Here is a 12,524-nt window from a genome sequence, read left to right as displayed (position 1 = left end):
TCAGTTAGTCCTGACAAAGGGTCTCGGCCCGAAACGTTGACTGCACCTCTTCCTAGAGATGCTGCCTGGCCTGCTGCATTCACCAGCAACTTTATGTGTGTTGCTTGAAATTCCAGCATCTGCAGAATTCCTCATGTAAATCCTCTGAGATATCTATGCCCAGAAAATTGAATCTGCTCACCCTTTCTACCATTAACCCTTTTATGAGGACTGGTACATCTTCTCCCACTTGCCCTTCCTTAAGTCCACAATCATTTTTTTGGGTTTGCTGACACCGGGTAAGGTTGCTGTTGTGATACTAGCTGTTCTATCTCACTCCTGTCCACCATCTTGTTACCGTCTGAGATTCTGCCAAGACACTGCTGTCCTCGACAAATGTACAGATGGCATTTGAGCTGTGCCTAGCCACACAGCATTAGTATAGAAAGAGTAGAGCAGTGGGCTAAGCACACATCCTTGAGGTATGGCTGTGTTGACTGTCAGATGAGACGTTGTTACTGATCTGCATTGACTGCAATTTCCCCATAACCAGGTTGAGGATCCAGTTCCAGAGGGAGATACAGAGGCTCAGGTTGAGAAACTTGTTGATTAGTACGGAGGAAACAGCGGTGATGAATGCCGAGCTGTAACAGATAACAGCATCCCAGCCAATGCACTGCCATTGTCCATGTGCACACTGCTGTTGTCCACATACACTCCCCCCCGCACCCTCCCCCCAGCCAACACACTGCCATTGTTCATGTGCCCCTGCCCCCCCAGCCAACGCACTGCCGTTGTCCACGTGCACCCCCAGCCAACACTGCCCTTGTCCACGTGACCCCCCCCCCCCCGGCCAACGCACTGCCGTTGTCCACGTGCCTTCTGGCCAACACAAAGCCATTGTTCACATGCCCCTGACATCAATCAAAGCCTAGTGGAGACCCAGTAAGTTTGCATCCACTGTAGACCTGTTGTGTTCAAGCAGGAGTTAATTTTAACCCATGACCAACCTTCGATAGCACTTCATCACATCACAGAACAATGCCAGTGCCACAATACTCACAATTTTATAGACACTAATCTGTATGTTTCTATACACACTGATACAAAATCTTTATCTCAAGTTGTACCAGAGAAGGAAATGAAGTGAGACACCTTGCTTAAGAGTCCTGGGTTTTATATTTACTTTCATGTGCATTGATGTCACAAATATAACCAAACCCAAAAAAAAACATATTTGAGATCACATCACAGACTGAATCCCAGTTTAATCCTTTACCTGGACAATCGAGTTCATCACTACCATCTTCACAGGTCTGCCAGCCATCGCAGTACCAGCTCTGAGGAATACACTGAATAGTTCCAGTCTTACAAGCAAATTCTCCAGTGGTACAGCGCAGCTCTGTGAAAAGAAACGAGCAATGTTACCACATCAGCAGCTTGTCCAAATGCCGTTTCTACAGTACGTCCTATTTTAAAACAGCATGCTATCAGAGGTTTCCCTCCACAACTGGTGTTGAAATAGGAAGAACTGCAGTGAAAATCCCAACATCTCTCTATAGACCAGTCAGAAACAGAATTGAAATGTAAATGTGATGATGATGGATCTGCCAATAGTTGAGGGAAAAGAATCATTCTTGCATTCAAATCCCTAATGAGTGTATTCTTAGGCACTCCAGTTCACCATTTTCCACTTTAACTTCACCAAAGCCCAACCCCTTCACAGAAGTGAGTCTGCATCACTGGCCACGGATATACCATAGGCTTATGGAGACCTTACAAAGAACATAAAACCTCTCCAAATACAAACCCATTAATCGCCATCAGACACAGAAAGTTAACCACAATCTGACAACTTGAGTCATAAAACAGTGTTGCTAGTACTGAAAGAATTATATCTAAAAAAACATTTATTCTGACTCCTGACACATGCTGATAGGTCCATTTGTTTTATTTTGTATTCAATGATAAATACAGTCATTACATAATGTCATACTTTAACAAATGTGCTATACTTCATATTTTTATAAACTCTTACCTGACAGAAGTCTTGCCAGACCAAGGCGTGGACCTGTAAAAAACAGAATGAGCAGGTTAGGAATGGTTTACCACAACCATAGATAATCCTATACATTAGGACACATTCCCCAGACCAAAGGTTTTATGTTGGACTCTACCCCTAGAACAATGCCACATTTTTTTCTACATTGAATGCCTCTTTACCAACAGCCTAAATATTCTAGGCACAGTTGAGAAAGATCTCGAAGTCCCATATTGGGACTCAAGATTAGAAGAGTCCCTTGGAGGAAAGATCAATCCACATAGATTGCTCCAAGATGCAGAGAACCATGTCATCACCATGGGAACACAGAAACAAGCCATGTATAGTTTTGGCTCCAACAGGATCAATATGTTGTATGTTAACTTATGAATTGTCAGGAGTATAGCTAGAAGATTAAGTAAGTTGTTTACTGCTTGAAATTATCCACATAATAATGGTTAAGATATTGTAGGTTTTGGGAAGGCAATAAAAAAATAACAAAGGGATGTTGAGACAGCATTCTTCAATATACAAGCTTCAGCAGTTAAGCTTTAGTAGAGCTTTAAAAGCAGACATGTACCACTGATAATCTCTGGAGGAAAAATAAATATGACATTAACTAGGATGCTTTTAAGGCAAGTGAGTTTGTGTTGGACAGATAGAACAGTTTGCATCATTTTGGTCAGAACTAAAATATTATTTTATTTGGAGATATGGCACAATAACAGGCCCTTCCAGCTCAACAAGCCCGTACCGCCCAATTACACTCAAGTGATCAATTAACCTACTAACCCATATGTCTTTGAAATGAGGTTGGAAACCCATGCAGAGAACATGCAAATTCCTTACAGACAGCAGCAGGAAATAAACCTGGGTCACCGGCACTGTAAAAGTCTGATGCTAACCACTATGCTGCCATACCACCCCTTACCTGAACACCCTGACCTCTAAACACCACCCAACTAAAGCTAGAGATTAACAAGGATCGCATTCACAAAAGAGAAGCTGGTTGGCGTAACTGATTGAAGCAAGGAAACATCCGGATAAGGAATACTGGCCAAACCACTAGCATCTGCCCAATGGATAAAAAGCAGTCAACCGAGAACTGAGATAAATCCTTTATGCATCTTCTCTTAAAACTGCGATCAGTAGAGATGAAGAGAAGACAAGAGGAGAAAACAACCATAGAGACCACAGCTAATGAAACACCTCACTGTTCTGCCAACCTTGACAGATCTGTTAAGTAACCAGACATCTTTTTCATATGTTATAGTACAATAATTAAAGAGCTTTCTTCAAATGGAAACCAATAAAACAGCACTGTACCTCGATTCTATGAGTAACCTGCGATCTTAGAGAAGTTAAAATCTTATAGCCAGCAGTCAGTCAAGTTTCTACTTGCTGACGTCCATATTATTTTGGATTATACAAAAACACTACAGTTACCATGTCAAGCAGGGTTCCTAACCAACCGGCTGAGACTCACTCCCACACTTTGCCACACACTAGAGGTCATTACTACTAAAATGATAAATAGTTTGACTAGTGAATACATAGTATAACGTAAAGGAGCAGAGCTAAGAATCCTGGTCTAACCTTTGACATTTGCAGAGCCACCCTGATTCAATAAAACATTAACAGGTCTGGGAATTAGCCTCAAATACACAAACTCAGTGGTCCAAAGGGCTGTCTCAGCTTTGAAATACTGCATGGGCTGCAACATGCTCTCCCTTTGCTCACAGCTTGCTAGAATAACAAGGTACCAATAACAAGGTACTTGTTGCAGGTCACTGAATTATTGACTTTGGGATGGGACAAGAGCAAGCCAGTCTGAGCAGAATGCAGCCCAATAACTCAACAGCATCCACAGTTCCAAGGTACAGAATTCGATCATTTTACAGACATCAAGGGAATTTTTCCTCACATCTCAAGCATGCATCCTCTCCAAAGAATGACCCCCATTCAAGATTCTACCATAGGAAATGTTGAGCCACTTAGAATTACATGCTTTGATAAGACCATTCTCATTCTTCTAAACTTGGGCCAGCAGACACAATTTACTCAGTCAATACTTGCATTACTGAATAAACCTAGTAAACATTTTTCCACTTTTATACTCAGCCCTTTTGTAATGGAGCCAATATATACTTATCTTATAAACTTGTTGAAACTGCATACCAATGGTTTCTTATGCAAGAACACCCAGATTTCCTGAATACCAGTACTCTAGTCTTGTACTGTTGAAGTAATAAACACATTTTTCTCTTTTATTTCAGATCTCTATCCAAACAGATTTTACTTCCATGTTTTGAGCCAAGATAATTTCTCACACTATCTGGTTACTATCTGAGCTATCTCACCAATTGTTTTCAATTTTGATTATCCTTCAAAAAGACCTCTGAAATACTGTTCCCAGCCTTGGCTAGTTTGTAATCATATCTGCCTAATGGTCATTAAAACATTTCCATTTTTCTCTGTGAACGAACTGTTATGGATGCTTTGTGCACTTAAGATTAATAGCCTTTAATTATCACATCAACTTTCCTTTTGGAATCTATGACATAATAAAATTGCAGTGGCAGATAAATCACAGAATTATACCACACAGAAACAGCCCCTTGGAGTGGATTCGTCCATCCATGTCAATCAAGTTGCCAGTTGAGCTAGTTACATTTGCCTACATTTGGCCCATATCCCTTTAAACCTTTCCTTTCCACTAACCTATGCAATCTCTTCTAAACTCCCTCTAACACTTCCTCTGGCAGGTTGTTCCTTATATCAAGCATATTGTGTGAAACATTTGCCCCTCAGGTCCCCTTTAAACTTTTCCCATCGCATCTTAAACGTCTTCTCCTACCCTGGGGGTAAAAATCTTGACTGTCTATCTTATCCACGACTCCTGATTTTATAAACCTCTAAGGTCATCCCTTGGGCATGAAGGGATACAGGGAGATGGCAGGAGATTGGGGCTGAGAGGAAAACTAGATCAGCAATGACAAAATGGGGGAGCAGACTCAATGGGCCAAATGGCCTAATTCTGCTCCTATATCTTGTGGCTTTATACCCCTCTGCTCCAAGGAAAGTAGCCCTAGTGTCTGATCTCTCTTTACCTTCCAGCCCTAGGATCATCCTTGTGAATTTTTTTCTGTATACTCGAGCACAATCACATCCTTTAGTATGGACCAGTATACTAGGTGCGGTCTCACCAATATCCTATACAACAGTAACATGACTTTCCAACTCTCATACTCAATGCCCCATCTAAGGAAGACAAGTATGCCATATGTCTTCTTCATCACTTACGTACTTGTACCCCGAGGTCTCTGTTTTACAAGATGCTCCAGAGCTCTGTCATTTATTGTGCAAAACTTCCCAAAATGTTTTATTTCAGATCTGCCATTCCTGGGCCTGTCTTCTCATCTAAGTTCTGTGGCAACTTTAGACAACCTTTTTCATTGTCCTACCACACCACCTATGTTCCCTCTAATATTTTTCGACCAGTGCACAAAGGAAATTAATGTGCACACAAAAGGTTAATTACCTAAAATAATGTAGTAATTAATAATTATGCTTATTGAAAATAACCTTTTAGCTAAATGTTTCTGTTAACTAGTTAATCGGTTTTTCAAATACCACAATGCATGTCACTAATTTACGTCACCTCACCTTTCCTGTTCCTGTTTGTACAGCTGCATCACAACTGCAGCCATCTTTGACGGACAGTGTTCATATCGTAAAGTTTACAAAGATCTGTTTCAAATCCTGCAGATAGCTTACTAAGTTTTTATTGAAAAAGATCGGTCAAATGAACCTGTGGCTAAATACTGTCACAAGAAATTGAAAAACATCACATACAAAGTAGCTTTACAGGTTTTAAGTGATGTCTTTGATGAACTGGCTGCACAGTGCAAGAATCTGAAAAAGAGTGGCCTGACACCGATTGATTCACCTTATTTTGCGCGAGGCAAAATTAACAAGAAAGCAGTATCTGGGAGACAATGTTTCGTGGAGTGACAAAGTTAAAGTTTTGCCAAACCAACAATGTGAAGAAAACGTCACAGTAGATACAAGTTCACTGTTGACTTTTATAAATAGTCTTTGTGTTCATTTAGAAGATAGGCTTCCTGAAGATGAGGTACAAGAATGGTCAGTTTTTGATTTCTCCGCAATTGCAGATTGTGACTTCACATTTGGCGATGAACAAGTTAATGCCTATGTCCAAAATATCATGATTTTCTAGCTGAAAATACTGTAATAGTTAGACAGTTTAATGATTTCAAACTTTCCATGTAAGAAAAAATTAAATCCAAACTGATTTCAAACTTTGCTCAAATGGTGGCATTTGTACTTCAAAATGAACAGTTTTGCAACCTTGCACAGTTGATGGACATTGGGGGAGCCTTTCTTGTGTCTAGTGCAATGAATCAACTCAAGAACAAGCTGAGAAACTGCTTAGATGAATGTCATTTGGATATATTAATGAGAATCAAAAGCTATCAATTGGATGGAAGTTCTATTAGTCTAGATATTTACAAAGAATGGGTAAATGCCAAAAACAGGAGAGAGAAAAAATAACTGAGTGACTTAAGTATGTATGTTATTTTGTTGTTATTCTGTGCAGTTTTAAGTCAAATATTTTGTAAACCTACATAAACTGTGCCCATGTACATTCAGTATGCACATACTTTTGTCACAGGAAAAAAATTTGCACAACGTAAGATATTTGCGCACAGTGACAACAAAAAATTAGCCGGAACATTGCACACCACCAGTTTTGATGTCAACCACAAACTTACTAATCATGTTGTTTGTCATACCCATGTTAATGATTTGGATGAGAACCAAGCTTGCAATCTCATCCAAATCGTTATGCATGACAAGGGTACCCAGCACCAATCATTTGTCACATCACTGGTCACAGGCCTCCAATCTAAAAATCACTTTCACTATCATGCTCGCTCATCCTGCACACCACGTCATCTCAGCTTCCAGACCAACCTACTTGTGGGACCAGGTCAAAAGCCTTGCTAAAAGCCTCGTAGTGTCTGCTGTTCTGCCTGTCAATTCTCATGGGTACCTCTTCCAAAAAAAAAATGCAATAAAATTCATGACACACTATTTTCCACTGGTACCAATCAGTCCTTGCCTTTCCAAATGCAGATAGATCATGTCTCTCAGAACCCTCTCCGGGAATAATGTCACCAGTACTTTGGTCCAAGCAGAATTCAAATGAAACTTATCCCAGTGGAACAGCTCCCTCTTTCCCCAGTACTGGTGCTACTGACCCAGTCTCTTGCCCCAACCTTTGAGCCATTTAACTCCATTGCCATTATGAAAATGGCACAGAATATAACCAGCTCTCCTTCTTAGTTCAGACTATCTCTTTCAGATGAATCTTTGTTTTACTCGACTGACACCTGAGTTTTGGAAAGTGGCTAGAGAGGACAGAATTTGCACATAACAATTGCATTCTAAGTTTAGAGTGCTTTCACAGAAAAAAAGAGGAAGATTTTCCTCTAACAAAGAAAGAGAAAGTCAAAGATCTCAGCAATGAACAAGGAAGACTTGAGACATTAAGATCACAACTTGTTTAGAGTACAGTAAACTGCACTATCAGATTGTTAAAGAACAGAATTACTAATGGGCAAAATACACAAGGGATACAGTGAAAAACTCACTTTTTTCTAGACAGAATAGTTTTAACCTTCTTGTAGTGCTTGTGGAACATCAATCAGCCAATTCAAAAGGGAATTAGATAAACAAAGGAAAATAATTTGCAGAGTAGGGTAATTCTTTAATTAAAAAAACAAAGAATGAACAAGGGCCATTCTCAGCATTGCAACGTTATGAACAGGTCATAAAAGATAAAGTGCAGCAGTTAGAGCAGATTTTTATCAAATATAACTTGGAGACAAATTTAAATGATTTCAGTGTTCCACAAATTTCCACTTCAGCTTGAGATAAGTGTTCCTATAACCCTTTGAAATTCATTTTGAAGTTCAAAACAACCCCAAATCTCCCTGCAGTTGCACAATTCCTGGTTGTTTACTAAAGATTTCAGCTCTTGAATCTAAAGTAACGAGTGACAGCACACTGTTCATTAAACATCTACCATACCACTGAAACTGCCTGCACCCTTTATAACTTTTTGATTTTCCTTCCCTTCTTTATTCGTTGTCATCTAGAAACCTGAATACTTAACTCTATTTTCCTTCATTTAAATCACTTGGGGGAGGTACCCAGATTCCAAACATACACCATTTGTCAAGTCCTGACAATCAGGAAACATTCCATTTATCCATTTGCTGCCACCTAGTTAATGTCACCCATACATTTGTATTTTCGCTGATGATTGTTGTATCGACAGGGATTTATTTGAGGGTGGGGCGAGAGGAACATGACTTATTCATCTGAAAATGTGTATGCGTGGATCCGAGTGGCAAGCCCATTTTCTGAGGTCAGTGTTGTTAAGCTAATGAGGTGAGAGAACAGTCCTTAGTGAGATGCAACACCACATCTACCCCTATCTGAAGAGCATAACGGCAAGGGCCAGTTGTTGTACCGTTCTCTGATCGGTTCCCTAGGTTTGCTGGACAGGTCAGAGAGTATATGACTCAATATTATTCCTCCAGAGCTGCCGAGGTGAAATAATCCGCCTCCCCCCGGCCGCCGGTACAACCAGTTACCCCAGTGCATCGGCTCCAACCTAACCAATGCTTCCACAGGCTGGGAACGGCCTCCCTGCCCGGGAATAAATCCTCAGCGCTCTCCACAGGGTAGGAGGCCAAGCCTGGCCTCGCCCCCCGCCCCCGTTACCTGGCCGCTCTGGCTTCGCCACCACCGCGATTAGCAACAACAGCAGAGCGATGCTGGGTTTGGGCCACATTTATCCACCAGGCATCCTCCAGCCGGCTGCAGCAGCTCCAGCCCCGCCGCACGCACCAGCTCCCGGCCTCAGCCTGTAGGAAACACATAAGATGGCGACCGCAGCGCGCCGAGCATTCCGGGAGCGAGCGAGCGAGCGAGCGAAGCAGCTGGACGGAGGGGCGGGGTCTCAAGGCACGGGGCGTGGCTTACAATATGGGGGCGGAACCAGCAGCCGGGGGCCTGCAATCAGGGCTTGAGCTCAATTCAGGGGGCGGAACTCAAAAGCAGGAGGTGGGATCTGGCCACGTGGGCGGGGTCCTGCTCCGCTCCGAGGGGGTGTGCAAATCTGTATCCATAAACTCCCTCCTCCCTACTCCGGTATCAATACCAGGAAGTTGCCAACTCCTGGCACAAGAATCTTACCACAGTATTCTGTTCACAACTCCATCGTTCCCAGTATCGCTCAGGTACACAACTCATGACAGCGTAGCTCTCAGCATTTTCAAAAACTCCAGACCCTCCTCCTGCCCATAACTTAGAGGATCGCAGGAACTGGAAAGTGTGGGGTATGACAGGATTGGGAACCCTTTTTATAGGACCCCCTGCTTCTCCTTCAATTAGCTGTCTCTTACCCCTCTCCCAGCAGCATTATGCCTGGCAACATTGACAACCCTGCAACCCTTCCCCAACTCCAACATGAAGCACTTCTTTCATGTGGTTGAGTTCAAAGCCGCGGGGTATTATTGCAGTTCAATGGTTAGACTACAATTGGAACATTGTGTTCAGTTCCAGTCATCTCATTAATCAGGTTTAATATCACCGGCATACGTCGTGAAATTTGTTAACTTTACAGCAGCAGTACAGTAAAATACATGATAAATAAATATACAGAGGAAAAAAACTGAGTTACATTGACCAAATATATGTCTATTAAAATAAGTAGTGCAAAAAACAGAAATTAAAAAAAGTAGTGAAGTAGTGTTCATGAGTTCAATACTCATTTAGAAATCAGATGGCAGAGGGAAAGAAGCTGTTCCTGAATCATTGAGTGTGTGCCTTCAGGCTTCTGTACTCCTTCCCGACAGTAACAGTGTGAAGTGGGGATGTCCTGGGTGGTGGGGATCCTTAATGATGGATGCCCCCTTCCTAAGGCACTGCTCCTTGAAGATGTCTTGGATACTCTGGAGAATCGTGCCCATGATGGAGCTGACTAATTTTACAAGTTTCTGCAACTTATTTCACTCTTGTGTAGTGGCATCCACCCCCCCCCCTCACCATACCAAACAGTGATGCAGCCAGTCAAAATGCTCTCCATGGTAAATTGGTAGAGTTTTCAAGTGTCTTAGTTGACAAACTACATTTCCTCAAACTCCTAATGAAATATAGCTGCTGTCTTGCTCAACGCATCTGATGATGTAAACATTGAGAACATTTGCAGCAGCAGGTGCATAAAGAAGGCCTGGAAGATCATCGGGGACACTAGTCACCCCAACCATAAACTGTTTCAGCTGTTTCAGTCTGGCAAATTTATTAAAGCCAGCACCAACAGGTTACAGGACAGCTTCTTTCTACAAGCCACTAGACTTATAAATTCACATTTCTGTACATTACGATGCAAAGGTTTTTACTCCCTCATGGTGTGGGATGGATGTAAGATTTATATAAATTCTAAATTTATAGCTGCATCGATATGTTGGGACCAGGTATTGATACTCAGGAACTTGAAATTACTCACTCTCTCCACTTCTGATCCCTCTATGAGGATTGGGGTTGTGTTCCCTTCCTGAAGTCCACAATCTTTGATCTTGCTGACACTGAATGCAAGGTTGTTGCTGTGAGACCACTCGTCTAACTGGTATATGTTACTCCTGTATGCCCTTTCCTCACCATCTAAAATTCTGCCAACAATGGTTGTATCATGAGCAATTTATAGATGCTGTTTGAGCTATACCTAGTGTGACGAAAAACCAAGTTATCAGAAGATTGATGCTAATGAGAGAGATAAGTGAGACAATGGAGCAGCATTCAAAAATGTTAATGAGAGAGGAGAAAGAGATAACGGAACGAGACACCGGTCCGAGTATTGACAGACCGATTGCTTTGAACCTGAACTGTTTGAAGTTTGATGGACAGGTGATACCCCAGCAGGGGGATAAAAGGAACAGGTTCGCTAAGGCAAGACAGACACCACGAGATCACGAGATAACGAGACCCTGGAAAAGCGGTGTGCCCCCACAAGTTGGTGAGAGTTTGGAGGTCTGGTTGCGGGACCGACCATAGACGCACAGGGTGAAAAGGTACGATCGGTGGGAACCTGGTGTGTGTGTCCGCCCTTGCCTGGGTGCCAGGTTCACCGCGGAAGAACGATCGTATCCGGAATGGAGGGGTCACAGTCGGTGACCTCAGAAGACAGTAAAAGGGCTCGCCCGAAAGCTAACTGAGGGGAACATCAAAGGTCTGTTGAATTGAAATTTGCATTCGCTCTCTCTCTCTCCAACGGCACAACAGCGATTACTGCGAACTGTACTCAGCTGAACTGAACTCTGCGTCACTTGAGACTGATCATTTTATCCCTAGACTGCGATAGAGCTTGATTGATTCCTATTATCCTAGTTCTGTGTACATGTGTGTTTTATCATTGCTAACCTGTTGCATTTATATCCTTACGATTAGAGTACTGCGTAACTTATTTCTTTAATAAAACCTTCTTAGTTCCAGTAATTCAGACTCCAACTCAGTGGTCCATTTCTGCTGGTTTGGCAACCCAGTTACGGGGTACGTAACACTAGCCACACAGTCATGAGTGTAGGAACAATGGGGAAGCTTAGGAGAGGGAGCAGTGGAGTTTCAGCAGGATGCTGCCTGGACTAGAAAACATGTCTTATGAGGAAAGGTTGAGTGAGCTAGGGCTTTTCTCTTTGGAGCGAAGGAAGTTGGGAGGCGATTTGATGGAGGTATATAAGACAGGCATAGATAGAGCAGACAGACAGACCGTGACTTTTTCCCAGAGCGGTAACAGCTAATACAAGAGGACATGATTATAAGATAATTGGAGGAATGTGTAGGGGGATGTCAGTAGGTCTTGTAAGTGCATGGAACTACAGAGGTGGTAGTAGATGCAGATACATTAAGGACATTAAGTGACTCTTAAATAAGCACATGGAGGACTATGTGGGATGGAACAGTTAATCTTGGAGGAGGTTAACATTGCAGTATTTCACGAACTGAAGGGCCTCTGCTGTGCTGTACGGTTCTATGTTAGCCCTCTACCCCCATCAGCCCAAAGAACTGATAACTCCTTGCATCCAGCACCTTTTCTCTCAGCAGACTAATGCTCTTTCATCAGGCAACCAATTGCCTCCACTCCACTGTGCCCAGCTGAGAAAGGAGGGGAGTTGGGCATGGGGCTAGCAACCCCATCCCATTAAAAACCCAGTGCTAATGAAATGCCAACAGAAGCTCCAAAGACAGCATCCCTGGGAGGGGAAGGAACTTCACCTGGAAGACATATGAAGTCATGTGGTGAAAGCAGATGCCAAAGGGCCAAGTAACCTTCCATCGGCTCAGGACGGAGGACTCTGGTGAGGGTATGCCCCAGTAGGAATGATGGCCTTAAGAAGAAGAAGAATTGCATCAA

At 42.5% G+C, this 12,524-nt stretch overlaps 1 protein-coding gene across 2 annotated transcripts in view; it reads right to left on the bottom strand.

Annotated features, from left to right (window-relative positions):
* The window catches only part of dgcr2 (DiGeorge syndrome critical region gene 2), a 122,765-nt gene extending 113,727 nt beyond the window's left edge, over window positions 1–9,038 (bottom strand). For both annotated transcript variants that reach the window (XM_072245133.1, XM_072245143.1), the window contains exons 1-3: window positions 8,837–9,038; window positions 2,018–2,050; window positions 1,259–1,381 (exon numbers count right to left, since the gene is read on the bottom strand). In XM_072245133.1, the coding sequence (XP_072101234.1) occupies window positions 1,259–1,381; window positions 2,018–2,050; window positions 8,837–8,906 (226 nt within the window). In that variant the 5' untranslated portion in view covers window positions 8,907–9,038. The remainder of the gene's footprint in view (window positions 1–1,258; window positions 1,382–2,017; window positions 2,051–8,836) is intronic.
* Between the last annotated feature and the right edge of the window lie 3,486 nt (window positions 9,039–12,524).

The sequence above is a fragment of the Mobula birostris genome, chromosome 2, assembly GCF_030028105.1.
Source record: "Mobula birostris isolate sMobBir1 chromosome 2, sMobBir1.hap1, whole genome shotgun sequence".
NCBI classification, from domain to species: Eukaryota; Metazoa; Chordata; class Chondrichthyes; order Myliobatiformes; family Myliobatidae; genus Mobula; species Mobula birostris.
This window is presented reverse-complemented; position numbering and strand designations above follow the sequence as displayed.